The 19465-nt window shown below is 44.7% G+C and overlaps 1 protein-coding gene across 1 annotated transcript; it reads left to right on the forward strand.

Moving 5' to 3' along the window:
• The first annotated feature begins 729 nt into the window (after positions 1-729).
• LOC137534852 (zinc finger protein 615-like) lies at positions 730-18811 on the forward strand. The gene is made up of 5 exons (XM_068256522.1): positions 730-805; positions 7832-8052; positions 8174-8268; positions 8355-8781; positions 17846-18811. Exons 2-5 carry the CDS (start codon positions 7968-7970, stop codon positions 18601-18603), a joined length of 1365 nt encoding a protein of 454 aa, XP_068112623.1. The 5' UTR covers positions 730-805; positions 7832-7967; the 3' UTR covers positions 18604-18811.
• Positions 18812-19465: the final 654 nt, after the last annotated feature.

Below are 19465 nucleotides of genomic sequence, written 5' to 3' on the forward strand. Positions count from 1 at the left end.
TGTAGGGACAGCAGGTAGATAAGAGAGAGGGGACATGGGTGCCACTGCCAGATATGTGTAGAGCACACATACTGGCTGCAATGTGCTTCTCATTACAGGCTGTCTGTTCCGTAATTGTGCACAGTGATCACATTTGAAGCTTTTGGCTCAGCACAGCTCAGTAACTTTGCAGGCACTGACTGTGATTGCAGGGCAAAATGATCCTCCTGCACTCGGCACTAAACAGCTGCACTTATCTTCTGGGAATGCTTTCCTTCACTGTGTGACGTTTGCATGGAAAGTACACAGATGAGCATATAGGTGAAATAAATACATGTAAAGCATATGATTGCAGCATGTGGGTATTGTGTGCACAAACATTTCTGCTCTCTGCTCGTCCCTCCTCCCTTCTCTGTCCACTCCCTGCCCTCTGTCCATCTTCTCCCCTTCTCTCTGTGTGTCCACCCCCCTCCCCTTCTCCTGTCCACAGCAGGGAAAGACCTGTCCTGCTAGTCATCTCACCCCGAATGCTTCGGTAGTAAAATGATCCGAGATTCGGATCAAAGATCCGGATCTTTTCAATGATCCGATTCGAATCATCCGGATCATTGAAAAGATCCGAACTTCCCATCTCTACTATTCACCCCTAGTGGAGTAAAAAAAAAAACACACAGAATGGGCTGCAGTTTTTATTTTGTCCACACGATGGCAATTAGAGGGGAACGCATCAGTGGAACGCACAGAGAGGAAGAGGTACTTCCTATAGACAGGAAGTTGGGGTCAGAGGTGAATCTGAAGACGGGGCCCGAAAGTGGCAACAGAGACGGTAATAAGAAATAATCACTGTATGTCCGTGTCTGCGGGTCTGTAGCAAAGGCGCAACCTAATAATTGAACTATGTATCTAACTGTGCATCCAGATCTACTGCTGTATGGCATAGATACAGCCTAGATATCTGTATATTTAGCTATGTATCCAACTGTACATCCAGATCTGCTTGTTTATAGCACAGATGCAGCCTAAATATACAGCTATATATCCAACTGACTGTACATCTGTTGCAGTATAGCACAGATAACCATTCTTACAACTGTACATCCAGATCTGCTTGTTTATAGCACAGATGCAGCCTAAATATACAGCTATATATCCAACTGACTGTACATCTGTTGCAGTATAGCACAGATAACCATTCTTACAACTGTACATCCAGATCTGCTTGTTTATAGCACAGATGCAGCCTAAATATACAGCTATATATCCAACTGACTGTACATCTGTTGCAGTATAGCACAGATAACCATTCTTACAACTGTACATCCAGATCTGCTTGTTTATAGCACAGATGCAGCCTAAATATACAGCTATATATCCAACTGACTGTACATCTGTTGCAGTATAGCACAGATAACCATTCTTACAACTGTACATCCAGATCTTAGAGCTCCTCCTGTTCCTTTTTTTAAGAGGAGCACTACCTCTGTCCCTCTTTCTTCCTCATTGTCCTGCTTTCAAGACTGACAGAACAGATCTCTGTAAAAATAAGTATGTTTCTACTGGAAAAAAAATGTATTTTATTGACTCACCATACTTTAAACTGATAGCTTTCTTATTTTTAAATGTTAATATGAAAGAAAGCTAATGATGATACAAAGGCCAGCCTCCCTACTTATTTGCACATTATTCTGGCAGTTGGATGGAGCCACTGCAATTCAGTAAGTTATTTTGTAAATAAAGAAATAACTAAGAATCCCCCATCCCCCATATTTCTACAACCTACTGTAAGTGATAGTGACTTAGAAAAAAAAGTAATGTATTACTCTGGAGGAAATGCACATTTTACACATGTGTATACACAGGTATTTTAAATGTTAACATTGTACGTGATAGTGGTCTTTTAAAGTATACCCAATGTGACATGTGATAAACGTGTATGTACAGTACAAAACATTTTAATAACTTGGCTGTTTTAATTGCTGTCTGAAATAGTTAAACAGCATGGAGACATACATTTTTTTTTTTAATGATGCTAGCGGGGGAGGGGGTGTTGGGCTGGGCAGATCAGGTAACCGCTATCCACGCTGCTCTCCTCCTCTCCTGTGGCCTGCATTTCTTTGCTTTGTCTTTTGTGACCTCTGTGTCATGACACTGGAAGAACAGCGAGCGGCTCTCTCAGGGTGCAGGGGAGTGGTAGGGTTTGCGGCCAGGGGGAAAGCTCACAAGAATGCCCGCAGTGGGCATTTTGAGCAAGGAATCTCTCTCCTCCTTTCCCCTTGAGATTAGCGACAGTCATTGTCGCCAATTTCGGGGGGTTATAGCAGCGTGGTTGGGACAAAGAGGCATGTCATGAGGCAGGGAACATGCCTCTGTGTCCCATGTGCCTCTCCCCCTACCCTGCCTCCGCCACACTGCCTCAGGTACACTTTATTTTTTAGGAATAAAGGTCACAGCTTCTGTCTTGTCGGGAATATAGTAAACATCACTGATAAGCAAATTACAGTCGTAGAAGTTTTCCTGGCAGAATACAACTTCTGAGTGCAGGGAGAGATAAGAAAAGGTCAATAGTTCATGTATTTTCACTCAGGGACACTTAATAGGCTGCCACTGAGCAGAGACAACAAAACATTCAATCTACGCTGTAAATGTTTAAAGAAAATCTGTAAAGAAAAAAGTTCCCCTGGGGGGGAACTCACCTCGGGTGGGGGAAGCCTCCGGATCCTATTGAGGCTTCCCCCGTCCTCCTGTGTCCCACGGTGGCAGCGATAAAGCTCCCCGAACAGCGGGGATGTAAATATTTACCTTCCCAGCTCCAGCGCAGGCGCAGTAACAGCTCTCCGCTCGGAGATAGGAGGAAATAGCCGATCGCTGTCGGGTCGCTCTACTGCGCAGGCGCAAGTCGCCTGCGCAGAGCGGACCCGATGGAGATCGGCTATTTTCGCCTATCTCTGTGGGAAGAGCTGCAACAGTGCCCCCGCTTGAGCCCGGAAAGGTAAATATTGCACAGTCTTACAAATTGTCGGCTGTACGTTCCGTGGGCTGCAGCGAGACCGCTGTGGGACACAGGAAGACAGGGGAAGCCTCGATAGGGTCCAGAGGCTTCCCCCTACTGAGGTGAGTACCCCCCAGGGGAACTTTTTTTTTTTCCTTACAGAATCTCTTTAAATATTGAATAAAACCATAGGATACCTAAAAAAAAAAGTTCATTTTTAGGAGTAGGAAGATAAATACAATTGTTTATCTCATCAGTTTATTTTCACCTCGGGTTCTCTTTAAGTATTAGACAGTGAGTGATATGGAGATAAGTGGTGAGTAAATAGGCAACAGGCAGATATGTGACAGGCAGTAAATAGTAGGTAGGTACATGACAGGCATATAATTTACATGCGAACAAATGCTAGATAGACAAGTGACAGCCCAGGCAGACAAGTGGAAGGCAACTAGCAGGTTGATTCACTAAATCGCACTAAACCTAGTTGCGGCCACGCTGGTGAAGTATCGCAGTCGTGCTACAGCACATCGTGCAGCATTGAGAAGGAGCGCACGCTACACTGACATGACCGAGCATAGAATGCACGCACTAATTTTATCCCGTGAGGGCCAGGTCCACCTGTGACTGCTGTATGTGGTTGGGGGTGGTGCCGTGACTACTATTAGACTGCACATACGGTAGAAATGGGAGAGATACAGTGCTGCCCATAATTAATTAAATCATATTCCTTGCAAATTTTGACTTGAAGTTACTTTTATTCAACCAGTAAGTATTTTTTTTTTTTTTTTTTTTACGGGAAATGATATAGGTGTCTCCCAAAAGATAATAAGACAGTATACAAGAGGCATTATTGTGGAAAACATTTCTCAGCTTTTATTTACATTCAAGCAAAAAGTGTCCAGCCCAAAATTATTCATACCCTTCTCAATAATCAATAGAAAAGCCTTTAGGCTAATTTCACACCAGGACGTTGCGTTAGAAGGGGCGTTAAGGTCGCATAACGTCCCCCTAACGGAACGCCTGGTGGTGCTGGATCTGGAAGTCAGAGTGAGCCGCGTTGTGCAGCTCACTCTGGCGTCAGTGATGCCGTGATGCGCACTCTTGTGCGCATGCGGCATCACGTGGTCCCGCCGGCCAATCGCCGCACAGAGCGGCCGCTCCAGGAAGTAAACACTGCACGTCACAACGTGCAGTGCATATTAATTAGCCATGTGCCTGGCCGCTCTACGCTCCTCCACAAGATTACTGAGCATGTGCAAGCAGTCTAACGCGGCTCAGCCGCGTCCAAAGTACTGCATGCAGTACGTTGTCTTGTGACGCAGCGTTACAATGTAACGCAACGTGGGCACTGTGAACAGCCCCATTGATTTTTCATTACTGTGCGGTGGGCTGCGTTACAGGCTGCTCTAACGTGCGCCTGTAACGTCCCACTGTGAAACCAGCCTTATTGGCTACTACAGCAATCAAATGCTTCCTATAATTGCAGACCAGCTTTTTACGTGGCTCCACAGGTATTTTTGCCCATTCATCTTTAGCAATGAGCTCCAAATCTTTCAGGTTGGAGGGTCTTCTTGCCATCACCCAGATCTTTCGCTCCCTTCACAGATTTTCAATTGGATTCAAGTCAGGATTTTGGTTAGGCCACTCCAAAATGTTAATGTTGTTGTCTGCTAACCATTTCTTCACCACTTTTGCTGTGTGTTTTGGGTCATTCTCATGCTGAAATGTTCACTGGTGCCCAAGGCCAAGTTTCTCTGCAGACTGCCTGATGTTGTCGTTGAGAATCCTCATGTATTGCTCTATTTTCATGGTGCCGTTTACTGTGATTAGGTTCCCTGGTCCATTGGCTGAAAAATACCCCAAAAGCAATAGGTTCCCACCACCATGGCTGACAGTGGGGATGGTGTTCTTTGGGTCGATGGCTTCTCCTTTTTTATGCCAAATTAAGGAAACATCATTGTGACCAAACAATTCAATTTTTGTTTCATCTGAGCCTAACACAGAAGACCAGAAGCTTTCTTTTTTGTCCAGATGAGCATTTGCAAAGGCCAAGCAAGCTTATGTGTGCCTTATCTGGAGAAGTGGCATCCTCCTTGGTCTGCATCTGTGGAACCCAGCAGTGTGCAGTGTCTGTTGAGTTGTCTGCCTTGAGATATTGCCACCAGCAGACCCAGATTCACCAGAATAGCCTTCGTGGTAATCCTTGGATTCTTGTTCACCTCTCTCACTATACTCCTGGCCAGCACAGGTGTCACTTTGGCTTCCGACCACGTCCTCTGAGATTGTCCACAGTGCGGGACATCTTGTAATTTTTAATAATACTTTGCACTGTACTCACTGGACCTTGAAAACATTTAGAAATGGCCCTGTAGCCCTTTCCTGACTTGTGAGCAGTCACAATGCGCAGCCGAAGGTCCTCACTGAGCTTCTTTGTCTTAGCCATGACTGTCCACAAACCAACTGCAGAGAGCTGCTGTTTTTCACCCGTTGAGTTGATTAACTACTTGAGGACCGCAGTGTTAAACCCCCCTAAAGATCAGGCCATTTTTCATTAAATTGGCCACTGCAGCTTTAAGGCCAAGCTGCAGGGCCACACAACACAGCACACAAGTGATCCACCCACCCTTTTCTCCCCACCAACAGAGCTCTCTGTTGGTGGGGTCTGATTGCCCCCCAGATGTTTGTTTGTTTATTTGTGTTTATTTGTATGTTTTTTTAAATAAAAAAGGAGTTGTTGTTTTTTTTTTTTTTGGGGGGGGGGGGCTATTGTAAACCCTCCCTCCCCCTGCCAGCCCATCCCCATGATCAGCTGTCATAGACTTCAGCCTATGACAGTTGATCACCTCTGTACCTCAGGAGGGGACAGCCGTGTCACACGGCTGTCCCCAGTACAGCACTGCTGTAGATCGCAGCACTGTACCAGTAATTAGACGCCGTCTAACAGTCTCCCGAGCAGCGATCACCAAGAAGGAGATGCGTGCTCCGCCTGCGCGCGATCTCCTGCAAAACAGAGCCCCAGGACTTTACGCCGATCGGTGTTAGGGGGTCCTGGGTCTGTCGCCCGAGCCCACGCCCATCTGTGTGAAGCCGTCGGGAGGAGGTTAAAACAGCTGTTCCCAATTAATCAGGGTAATTAAGATGCTTTAGAACAGCTTGGACTATTTGGAATGGTATAGAACTTTGGATTTTCCCACAGACTGTGACAGTTTGTGAAGTGTATGATTAATTTTGGACTGGACACTTTTAGTTCAAATGTAATTAAAAACTGAGAAAGTCTTTTTTTCCCCACAATAATGCCTCTTGTACATCGTTTTATTATCTTTGGGAGACAACTATGTCATTTCCCGTCAAAAAATTACTTGCTGGTTGAATAAAAGTACCTTCAGTCAAAATTTGCCAGGGGATTGAATAATTATGGTCAGCACTGTAGGTGGTCACACATACATTCCAGTGTCCCCCCACTGCTCTTATGGCAGTTTGCCTGACTGCAGTCACAGCAGCTCCCATCAAATGGTCATCAAATGTGCAACAAGGTGCAGCCTGTGAGAAAATGCCATCCTTCCCCCAGGCCTAGTCTGCCTCTGTGTATGCAGGCAGTAGCCATTGTAACTGGTATAAGAATGAAAGCTTGTATAATTTGATGATATGTATTCCGTGTACACAATGCAACATTTTAGTAACTCACAAGACCCCTAGTCATCTGATCCAATTAAGCATACATTCACACTCGGGCAATGGGTAGGACTCTCATCTTGTGGGAAGAAGACATGTCATTACTTCTAAGCAGGGCTGTGGAGTTGGTACAAAAATCATCCGACTCCTCAGTTTATGAAACCTCCGACTCCAGGTACCCAAAAGTGCTCTGACTCTTTGATTCTGGCTCTGAAGCCTTGTTCACATCTAAAATCGCAATCGCTGACGCCAGTATTTTGTGATTTTTTTGCGCAATTATTTTTAGCGCCTCCAGGCGCTTACCTGTGTGTTGTGATTTTTTTGTAATGCGCTTTTTTAAGTGAAAAAACAAATCGCTCTGCAACTCTTTGACCCGGAAAATAATAAATACAATGTATTTATTAAAAGTGCTGGGGAAATCGCTATACAAATTGCCTTTTCAAGCGTTTTGGGATTTCCCTATACCTTCCATTGAGGCAAATCACCCCAAAAATGGTACAGGCAGCGCTTTGGTGAGTGGATTGTGATTGAACCGCTCAGATGTGAACACTCTCATAGGGAATCATTGCATCATTTAGGCCAGAAACCCACTAGGAGCGATTTTCTCAGCGCTTTGCGATTTGAAAGCTCTTGCTAATGTAATGCTATGGGTGTGATCCCACTTGAGAAATGTGATTTTATAAAAATCCCCCATAGCATTGCATTAGCAAAAGCTTTTCAAATCACTAGCGATTAAAAATCACTCCTAGTGGGTTTCTGGCCTTAGGGCGATTTTAAAAAATGATGGCGCCTAAAGAATTGCGAAGAATGCCCTTAGTGTGAACAAACCCTGACTCCACAGCCCTGCTGCAGTGCTGACTTTTTACCATTACCAGTTAAGGATCTGTGTGTAAGTGCACCCGTATGGTCAAACCCCACACCAAGCTGGCAATTACATCACAGGAAAAGCAAAGCATCTCATGACCAGGTACCTTATATGATACAAGGTCAATAACAATCTACACGCAATGCCCTCATCATGTATCTTTCCCAGACATATACATATTAGCCTTGCTCTAATTATTTAGGGAAGGTGAGGAGTATTCTGTGAATGTATGTACTAATAATTCTTAATATGTGTTTTACATATAATTATGAAGTAATGAAGATGGCAATTCTTTGTCCTGACCAATTCCCTCCATCTATCTCCAGAGGTACCCTCCATCCATCTCCAGAGGTCACCACCATCATGGTTCCTCCAGCTCACTTGTGATAGGAGTACCACAGCAAGAACAACTGTGTGTATCAATTTCCTGTGGAGTGTTTGGATGCCAGCAACTGTTTCACCATGGAGGAATGGCAGTATTTAGAAGGACACAAAGATGTCTTCACGAACATCATGATGAAGAACCGGATATATCTTAAAGCAATGGGTAAGAGGAGACTTTTATTTCTTGTGAAGGAGAGAGCAGTACAGGGTATCCAGATAGATCCCCTATCATCTGATAGATACATAAAAACAATATATTCAGTCATTGTCTTTGTTCCACACAGCTGCTTCCAGTAGTAAAACTCCAGTAAAGAGACGTCCCCGCCGGTACAGTCCCCGGGAGTATTCGTGGCAGGATCACAACTACGCACATTATCGGGTAAAAGGAACCAGCAGTCTGTAATAGTTTCTGTAGTATTTAGTTTATTAGCTCTTAAAGTTTAATACTGTATTATGTGTGTTTAGGAAGACGAAACTGATGATATTGAAGTTGTTAAGATTAAAGAGGAAGAAGAAGAAGCGACATATGTGAGGGATGATCAGCAGACTATGGAAACAGGTGTTACGATGGGAACAATTATGGAGGAGGAAGAAGAGACGTATGTGAGGGATGATCAGCAGACTACAGAGAAGGGTCCTAGGATGAGCACAATTCAGAAGGATGTAGAGACATATGCGAGGGGTGAACATCAATCTATAGAGGAGGAGGACACGCTGGGGACAACTAAGAAAGAGGAAGGTGGTCGTAACTTTACAGAGGAGGGAGAATTGATGGTGAAAATTAAAGTTGAACCAGAAGATACGTATGAGTTAGGAGATAAGCAGTCTTTGGATGACGATGTCATTATCAGGACAATTAAAGAGGAGGAAGTCTCCCTAGATATTGGTACTGGTAAGTAATAAACACTAACTACAGGATCTGTTTAAACATTTTGAAGTGGACCTGAACTCTTGCACAGGGCAGAAGGAAATCATAGATAAATGCACCCTGTATGTATTTAGAGAGTTTAGCCTGTCTAATTCCCCCCTGCATGGCCACGCCAAAAAAGTGGGCGTGGTCAAATGTACATACATTTTGCAGCAGTGTAAGGTAAAGATAAAGTGCCTGCCCATCAAAATGTTGGATGGAGCCCCGTCCTTTAATTAGATTAATTTAATTTATAATTAGTATAGGCACAGAGTAAAGATACATACACACATTCAATTTTGATTGGTCAATCACTGACCAATTTTACCACCCCCATGTAGTTTGAGGGCTAATAGACTTTGGATACTATGAACAGAGCTGAGCTCTCATAATGCCTAGAAGTAGTAAAATTGGCTAATCAAAATTGTATGTGTGTACCAGGCTTTACAGCTTATACTGTACATACTGGAGGTGGCAGGGATGAGCACACAATACAGCTGGTTTATAATCAGTACAGGTGCAAAGTAACAGCTGATACTGTACATACTGGAGGTATCAGAGATCAGCAAACACTGCAGCTAGCTTACTATCAGTACAGAGTAAAGGTGCGTACACACGCACTACCGCCGGCAACGACGGGTCCGCCAGACCCTCCTGCTGGGCGGACGTTCAGCCGACAGTAGCACGTGTGTACGCTCTGTCGGCGGACTGGTAAGGCTGTTTCTGAACGATCCGCCGAGCGTATCATTCAGAAACAGCCTTATCAGTCTGCCTGACAGACTGTACACACGCACTACTGTCGCTGGAACGCCCGCCCAGCGGGAGCGTCCAGCTGACCTGTCGTTGCCGGCGGTAGTGCGTGTGTACGCACCTTTACTCTGTACTGATAGTAAGCTAGTGATCAGTACAAGCTGCAGCAGGCTTACTATCAGTACAGGCACAGAGCAACAGTTTATACTGTACATACCGAGGGTACCAGAGATCAGCACACACTGCAGCTAACATACTATCAGTACAGGCACAGAGAACAGCTTATACTGTACATACTGGAGGTAGCAAGGATCAGCACACGCTGCGGCTAGCTTATTAACCGTACAGGCACAGAGTAACAGCTTATACTGAACATACTGGGGTAGCAGAGATCAGCACTAGCTGCAGTGTGTGCTGATCTCTGCTACCCCAGTATGTTCAGTATAAGCTGTTACACTGAGCCTGTATGGTTAATAAGCTAGACGCAGCGTGTGCTGATCCCTGCTACCTCCAGTATGTACAGTATAAGCTGTTCTCTGTGCCTGTAGAGATCAGCACACACTGTAGCTAGTTTACTATCAGTATAGATACAGAGTAACAGCGTATACTGTACATACTGGAGGTAGCAGGGATCAGCACATGTTGCGGCTAGCTTATTAACCATACAGGCTCAGTGTAACAGCTTATACTGAACATACTGGGGGTAGCAGAGATCAGCACACACTGCAGCTAGTTTTTATCAGTATAGGTACAGAGTAACATCTTATACTGTACACACTGGAGGTAGCAGAGATCAGCACACACCGCAGCTAGTTTATTATCAGTACAGGGACATAGTAACATCTTTTACTGTACATACTGGGGTAATAGAGATCAGCACACACTGCAGGTAGTTTACTATCAGTACAGACACAGAGTAACAGCTTATACTGAACATACTGAGGTAGCAGAGATCAGCACACACTGCAGGTAGTTTACGATCAGTACAGACACAGAGTAACAGCTTATACTGTACATACTGGAGGTAGCAGAGATCAGCACACACTGCAGGTAGTTTACTATTAGTACAGACACAGAGTAACAGCTTATACTGTACATACTGGGGGTAGCAGAGATCAGCACAACCTGCAGCTAGTTTACTATCAGTATAGGTACAGAGTAACATCTTATACTGAACATACTGGAGGTAGCAGAGATTAGCACACACTGCAGCTAGTTTATTACCAGTACAGACACAGAGTAACAGCTTATACTGTACATACTGGAGGTAGCAGAGATCAGCACACACTGCAGCTAGTTTATTATCAGTACAGGGACATAGTAACATCGTTTACTGTACATACTGGGGTAATAGAGATCAGCACACACTGCAGGTAGTTTACTATCAGTACAGACACAGAGTAACAGCTAATACTGAACATACTGGAGGTAGCAGAGATCAGCACACACTGCAGCTAGTTTTTATCAGTATAGGGTACAGAGTAACATCTTATACTGTACACGCTGGAGGTAGCAGATATCAGCACACACCGCAGCTAGTTTATTATCAGTACAGGGACATAGTAACATCTTTTACTGTACATACTGGGGTAATAGAGATCAGCACACACTGCAGGTAGTTTACTATCAGTACAGACACAGAGTAACCGCTTATACTGAACATACTGGGGTAGCAGAGATCAGCACACACTGCAGGTAGTTTACGATCAGTACAGATACAGAGTAACAGCTTATACTGAACATACTGGAGGTAGCAGAGATCAGCACACACTGCAGCTAGTTTACTATCAGTACAGGCACAGAGTAACAGTTTATACTGTACATACTGGAGGCAGCAGAGATCCACACACACTGCAACTAGCTTACTATCAGTACAGGCATAGAGTAACAGCTTATAATGTACATACTGGAAACAGCAGTGATCAGTACAAGCTGCAGCAGGCTTACTATCAGTACACGCACAGAGCAACAGTTTATACTGTACATACCAAGGGTACCAGAGATCAGCACACACTGCAGCTAGCATACTATCAGTACAGGCACAGAGAACAGCTTATACTAAACATACTGGGGTAGCAGAGATCAGCACACACTGCAGCTAGTTTATTATCAGTACAGGGACATAGTAACATCTTTTACTGTACATACTGGTGTAGTAGAGATTGGCACATACTGCAGGTAGTTTACTATTAGTACAGACACAGAGTAACAGCTTATACTGTACATACTGGGGGTAGCAGAGATCAGCACACACTGCAGCTAGTTTACTATCAGTATAGGTACAGAGTAACATCTTATACTGAACATACTGGAGGTAGCAGAGATCAGCACACACTGCAGCTAGTTTATTATCAGTAAAGACACATAGTAACATCTTATACTGTACATACTGGGGGTAGCAGAGATCAGCACACACTGCAGCTAGTTTACTATCAGTATAGGTACACAGTAACATCTTATACTGTACATACTGAGGTAGCAGAGATCAGCCCACACTGCAGGTAGTTTACTATCAGTACAGACACAGAATAAAAGCTTATACTGTACATACTGGAGGCAGCAGTGATCAGTACATGCTGCAGTTAGCTTACTATCAGTATAGGTAAGGCTGGCTGCACTCATCTCCCTAGCCTGCTGCTCCACTACTTTTCTGTCACTGTCTCTCTCCCACCCCTCACAGTTACTTACTTGTTGGCTGCTTCTGGAGGGGAAGAGGCAATGGCCGGGTTGGCACCTGTGGTGTGGCGGTCTGGCTGCATCTGTTTGGCTGTGTGTGGGTCCTGGGAGACCAATCTGGTGGGCGGCAGGGAGTTAGACACAGGAGGGCGCCAGGTTGAGGAGTATGCAATGCCTGGTCCCATGGTCCTGAGTTGTAGTGAGGACCAAGGGCGAGGAAGTGCAGAAGTCTGCGGGGATCAGCGGTCTCTGGGTGGGCCATGCCGCATGTGCGGCATCTCCTCCATGTGCAGGGGCAAAGCTACTAACGCTCTCTCCAGCCCCCTGCCTTTTCAATTCAAAACCACGCCAGGTGCTCCTCAGCTTCTGATTGGGCAGGGGGCGGATGGACGAAGGCTCTTTCTAACTACAGGCTGGCCACTGATGATTGCGAGTGCCGCCCACAACATGACGGCCGCCGTCTCATTTTCTCGGATGTGCTGAGCATGCAATGTATTCCGTTGGTGGACCCCAGAACTGGATTTAGGGGCACCCCAAAGCCATATTCTGGGCACGAGCCTCGAATATATGATGCTAGCGACGCCACTGACAGTAAATCTGCTTCCATGAATCGGGAAGTAGAAACACTGCAGACTTATTGATACTTATTGTATCAGCTGTAACACAGAAATGTTGTTCTGTAAATGTTATTATGCTGTTGCGTATCTTTTAGAACAGAGAGGACGTTCTGAGTTCAGATCCGCTTTAAAACGATTTAAAAACTAATATTTCTTATACTGAGTAGTATTGCTCATTCCGGGTTGAAGGAGGAAGCGTGGGAGTGATGTGGAACATGATGTGGAACATAAGTGGAGCGGATTAGATCCACGTGGCGGCATGAGTAAGTGTCCCCCCACCCCCCTGTCAGCGCTGGCTAATTTAAAGAGTACCTAAATTATAACTTACAGTTTGTTTTAAACCTAATAAGTTGCCAAGATACCGTATATACTTGAGTATAAGCCGACCCCCCAACTTCCACCATTAAATACAAGAAAAAATTATTGACCCAAGTATAAGCCGGGGGTGGGAAATGCAGGAGGTATAAATACTCTCCGATGTACTCCCAGTCAAGAGAACCTTAAAGGGGAACTGAAGAGAGAGGTATATGGAGGCTTTCCTGTTTATTTCCTTTTAATCAATACCAGTTGCCTGGCAGCCCTGCTGGTCTATTTCTCTGCAGTAGTATCTGAATAAAACCAGAAAGAAGCATGCAGCTAGAATTGTCAGATCTGACTTTAAAGTCTGAACCACTGAAACACCTGATCTGCTGTATGCTTGTTCAGGGGCTATGGCTAATAGTATTAGACGCAGAGGATCAGAAGGGCTGCCAGGCAACTGGTATTGATTAAAAGGAAATAAACAGGACAGCCTCCATATACCTCTCTCTTCAGTTCCCCTTTAATAAATATAGCTAACCTGTGCTAGTATTTCCAGCTACTTTAACCACTGGCACAAATTTTAGCAGCATGTTTCTTGCACAGCTAATGCTTGCCCACAGGAGTGACTTTGTGGTGTTAAGGAAGCACTCTATAAAGCTCTGCAGTCATTACTATTGAAAGCCTTACAAACATTAATTGCAGTTCTATAAAAGTGCAATTGTAAAGAGTGTGCCTTTACTAGGGCAAATAGCTAATGAACTGCATGCAAATGGACAGCGTGCTGTATCTGTGTACTGGGCATATTGGCTGGATTACAGTGTGCCCCCCTCCGCCATACATAATGCAGGCTGAATTTCTGGCTCTCCCTCACTCCCGAAAACAGAATATTTATGCATTTATTCTGGCTGCCAGCAACGGGTAGACTATTTTGCTGGCACACCGGCCCGCCGCAGTATACTGTGTCCTGTGCAAAATTCTATTTCCCAGTCAGAGCGGAATATGTACCTGTATTTTGGCCGCCTGCCTGCTCGCCCGCAAGTCCGAAGAAGTATAGTCATATAGTCATATAGGCATATGTAACATGGTGCGCAGCATTCACTTACCCATCCACGCCACCAGCTTTAGCTTGTCCCGTCTCTATGACGTAATGACAGATGCTAGAGGGTGTAATAGAAATCAGCCTGCGACAGGTGACTTACAGCTGGCGGCATGGATGGGTAAGTGAATACTTTGCACCGCATTACATATTCCGGTGGGACAGCTGAAATACATGCCTATACCGCTCCGGTCTGCCAGGCAGGCATACAAAATACTTGTACACATATTCCGTTCTGGCGGGGATGCTGAATGCCGCTCTAGCAGGGGGAGGGCGGCCAAAATACATGTATATACATTCCGCTCTGGCGGGGGCAGCCAGCACACATGTATACATATTCCGCTCTGGCGGTGGGACACAGAATTCCGCTCTGGCGGGGAACACAGAATTCCGCTCTGGCGGGGGGAGCCAAAATACATGATCACATATTCCGCTCAGACGGGGAGGAGGAGACACAGAAATTCAGTCCGCACATGAGAGGTGGCACAGAAATGCACTGCATGTGGCGGGGGCACTGGGGGGAGGTTTTACTCTTGGTTATGACTCGAGTATAAGCCGAGACCCCCACTTTTGGGACACTTTTTTTGTCCCAAGAACTCGGCTTATACTCGAGTATATACGGAATATAAAATCACCCATGATAAAGTGTGATTTTCTCACCCCCAGGGCCCGTATTCCACATATGGTCTTGAAATCCCCACCCCGAGTGTGATATTGGGCCCTGGGCCTTTTTTTATTTTTTTTATTTCCAAACTATAGGTGCAAAGGATGCTGGGGGATTGATGTCATAACTCCACCCCTTATGTCCATGTGATCTCATCTAAGCAGACAGACAGAGAGACATCTGAAATAAGAATGACAGCAAACAGACATAAGACAAGCTGCTGCAGTTTTCATGTCACTTCTCTGTACTACAGTTTGTGAAAAAAGAAGTAATTTGATCCAGGCGGGCAGACAGCAGCGGAAGGAGGGGCAGGGGAGTTAACCGGGCCGAAGAGGTGGGCACAATGCTTTAGAAAGGCTTCAGCTTCAGGAGGAATAAGGAAGTGCTATTTACTGATATAACGGATATAAATGTGAGTCTGTTCTATCCAATATGATGTACCAGATGTGAACTTGATATGTTCATTTAACTGTACACAGTGCATAGACTGCATATACGTATTGCCATTCAGACTTTTCTTTGGCTGGAGGTGGTCTTTACATTTTGATTCCACGTAGCTACTCAGTGTCAGCAATACTTCACAGCAGGTGATGAGTTTATGGCTTAGAAGTGGCAGACAAGGGCCATGGATACCAACTATAATTCATACAGTAACTTTCCCTGTTGTATGTTTTTTATGTTGACCCTTTATGGATAGTTTTTGCAAATATGCACCAGAAGCTTTTATTTTATTTTGTCTGTAGTATATAATAAGCAAACTGTGTCTCTGTGATGGATATATAGGTGTTTGGTTTGCAAATGTTTATGTCTCCTCGTCATAAAATTCTGTACATGTCAGTTAATGTCATCATCACAGGGAACATCCTTCTGCTTTGAGAAAACCGATAATTTCCTCCCTGTGTTTAAAAGAACATCATAAGTGTACCAATCCCACTACCTAATGTGTTTAACAAATGAAGTGAGGGTATTGGGCAACTTATGGTAGATAGCTGCTAAGTTCTTGCTGGTAGGTCCAAACACTGCCCAGGTTTCCCAGCAAATTAGGTGGAGATACTGTCCATCATATGAACGCTCCATTCCTCAGTATCATAGTACCAACAAATGAGGAGGAGATACTGTACACCATATGAAAGGCCTATCTCCATTCCTCAGTATAGCCTAATAGTACCAACACATGAGGAGGAGATGCTGTACACCATATGAAAGGCCCATCTCCATTCCTCAGTATAACATCATAGTACCAACAAATGAGGAGGAGATACTGTACACCATATGAAAGGCCCAACTCCATTCCTCAGTATAACATCATAGTACCAACAAATGAGGAGGAGATACTGTACACCATATGAAAGGTCCATCTCCATTCCTCAGTATAACATCATAGTACCAACAAATGAGGAGGAGATACTGTACACCATGTGAAAGACCCATCTCCATTCCTCAGTATAACATCATAGTACCAACAAATGAGGAGGAGATACTGTACACCATGTGAAAGACCCATCTCCATTCCTCAGTATAACATCATAGTACCAACAAATGAGGAGGAGATACTGTACACCATGTGAAAGACCCATCTCCATTCCTCAGTATAACATCATAGTACCAACAAATGAGGAGGAGATACTGTACACCATGTGAAAGACCCATCTCCATTCCTCAGTATAACATCATAGTACCAACAAATGAGGAGGCGATACTGTACACCATATGAAAGGTCCACCACCATTCTTCTGTATGACATCGTAGCACCAATGAATGAGGTTGGAGGTACATCCATCTCCTTTCCTTGCTGGAACAAGGTTATCAATGGTCTACACCAGCCTTTCTCGACCCTTTTTATTGTCAAAGGACCTCTACAAAATGTTTCGGGTCTTGGGGGGAACCCCGGCATATAATCATGCCCCATTTTTGATTTTTGCCTTCTACCTACTATTATACACCTCTTAGTTAACAATAGTTGCCATAGTATATGTTCAGCAATCACCCCAAATTTGAAATGCACCAATCAACTCCAGTAGGCAATGGAGCAATTACACCACATAATAAATGCAGTAATCAGCCCCATATGCAGTGCAATAACCCCACACATAAAACTCAGCAATAATCCCCCATCACTGACATATGCAGTGCAATCACCTCACATATAAAATGCAACAATAATCGTCCATGTAAAATGCAGCCATCACCTCTGTATGCAGTGCAATCACCCCGCATATGAAATCATTGGTGTCAGTGGGCCATCAAACAACTCACACACATACATACACACAAACACTCTACATACAGTACACCTCCCCCCATACATCAGTGTGAGTGGGCACCCCAAATACATAATTGGGGTCAATGGGTTCCCTCTCCCACACACATACATTGCCCATGCATATAAAATTGGTGGTCATTTAGAGTAAAAAAAAAAAAAGACGACATACTTCACTTACCATCCACTGCCTCACTCTTCTCTCTCCATCCTTGGATCCTAATCCGTGTTGCCTCAATGCCGCCTCTCCTCTGTTGGTGCCTCTCTCACTCCACAGCCACATGCTGCCTCGTGCACTCCTCGTTGCTCTGATCCTCCTCGCTACTTCCATACTCTGTCTCTTCATACAGTAATAGAGCAGGGTGATGTGCCACAAATTGGATCAATCTGCCAGGCGCATCAGTGGAATAGTGGGACTATTTTGTCCTGTAGAGGTGGCAAGATGCTGCAAAACCCCTGAGTGGGTCTCACGGAACCCCAGTCGAGAAAGGCTGGTCTACACCATAACCCACCCTTGCCTTTGTTTGTTTCACTTTTTCAATTGTGTACGATTGTTATGTTACATTTGTACCCAGTTTCAAGCTAGACTCCCTGGAAGTATTTACTAATAATTATCTATGTTTGACTTATGATCTCAGTGTAAAATAAGTTTGCATTGATTAGATTTAAAATGTTATCTCCAACAGATGGGCGCTACGTTGAGCCAACCTCGAAAAGTATTGGGGAAAGTCCTCCAGGAGGAGATCCTGATAGTAAGAAATCAAGAGACGCCAAAAAATTTTTTTGTTCCGAATGTGATAAAAGCTTCTGTTCAAAGTCATCCTTAAATGCCCATCAGAAGAAACACCCAAGTGAGAGTCTGCTGTCATGTTCAGAGTGCGGAAAGTCCTTCAAAACTAAATCAAGGCTGGTCATACACCAGAGAGTTCACACTGGGGAGAAGCCCTTCAGCTGTCCTGAGTGTGGCAAATCTTTTTCTCAGTTAGGAGGCCTCAACACACATCAGAAAACCCACACCGGGGAGAAGCCGTACGCCTGCTCTGAGTGTGGGAAGGGCTTCACGGAGAAGCAGCGTCTCATTACGCACCAGAGAAACCACACCGGCGAACGTCCTTTCGAATGTTTGGAGTGTGACAAGAGTTTTATATGGAAGTGTAGCCTGATAAAGCATGAAAGGCTACACACAGGGATCCCACTGTATACATGTTCGGAGTGTGGCCACAGTTTCAAATCAAAGGGGGCTCTAATAGTCCACTTGAGAAAGCACACGGGCGACAAACCTTTCCCATGCTCTGAGTGTGGTAAATCCTTCACGGAGAAGCAACGACTTCTCAGGCACCAGAGACTTCACACAGGTGAGCGCCCCTTCTCATGTTCACAGTGCGGGAAGGCTTATACACAGAAAGCACATCTGATCAAACACCAGGCGACACACACAGATTAACAGTCGGAAGGTTTTTTTTTGTTTCCTAGATCTTTTAGGGAACCCAGTATGTAGTCAATCCTGCACATCATTTCTTTCTCTTTTTTGAGGTGTCTGTCTACTATGTTGCCTTGGCAAAAAGGCTGTTCTTGGGGGCTCATTAATGACAGACGGAACTCTGACTCTTTCTATAAAATTGTGTGTTGGACCTCTACAACCACCATCTTGAGATTGTCTAATCTTTATGTGAAGGATATATGTGTAAGTTGGTAGAACTTTAGTGCCCCATTTTTAGGAATCATCATGGATGGTCATAAACTCCTCATGAAGTCAACCACAGGTAGAGGAATGGTGGTGCAGCTACCCATCATCTACCAAATACTTGTACACCAGGTCAAGTTGTGCTGACAGTCTCTCCATCAATATCTAGAGAAACTCTACTCAGTAGGAGAAGAGGGGGGGGGGGGGGGGTGATATTCACAATGGTTATGAGAGAGAAAGAAGGAAAGTGGTGGAGCTGTCCGTTATCCAACAAGCAATTGTATACTGGGTCACACTCGGCTGGCTCTGTCTTACTCAGTGCTCACCAAGTCAAACATTTTGATAAACAGTACACCGTAGGAGAAGATGGAGAGTTGATGACCCCACACAATAACTATGAGAGGTGTAAGGAAGGTGGCTCCCCATCATCCACCCAACTGTTGTTTGCCAGGTCAAACTGAGCTGACTCCTGATCTGTGTTCTCCAACTCAAGCATCTAGAGAAACTGTCCACAGCAGAAGACAACGAGAGATGAAGCCCTTGACAACGGCTGCAACAGAGAAGGTAGTTGGGTAAGCTACCAATGATGAACAGTTGTACTCTATACCTGGTCAGGTTGGGT

This window comes from Hyperolius riggenbachi, chromosome 10 (assembly GCF_040937935.1).
Source record: "Hyperolius riggenbachi isolate aHypRig1 chromosome 10, aHypRig1.pri, whole genome shotgun sequence".
Taxonomy (NCBI): Eukaryota; Metazoa; Chordata; class Amphibia; order Anura; family Hyperoliidae; genus Hyperolius; species Hyperolius riggenbachi.

Excerpts from the sequence above, each read along its gene's own strand:
- LOC137534852 (XM_068256522.1), top strand. The coding sequence starts at position 7,968 with ATGGAGGAATGGCAGTATTTAGAAGGACACAAAGATGTCTTCACGAAC. Across the intron at positions 8,053-8,173 it reads GATATATCTTAAAGCAATGG|CTGCTTCCAGTAGTAAAACT; the intron begins GTAAGAGGAGAC and ends TGTTCCACACAG. Across the intron at positions 8,782-17,845 it reads CTCCCTAGATATTGGTACTG|ATGGGCGCTACGTTGAGCCA; the intron begins GTAAGTAATAAA and ends TATCTCCAACAG.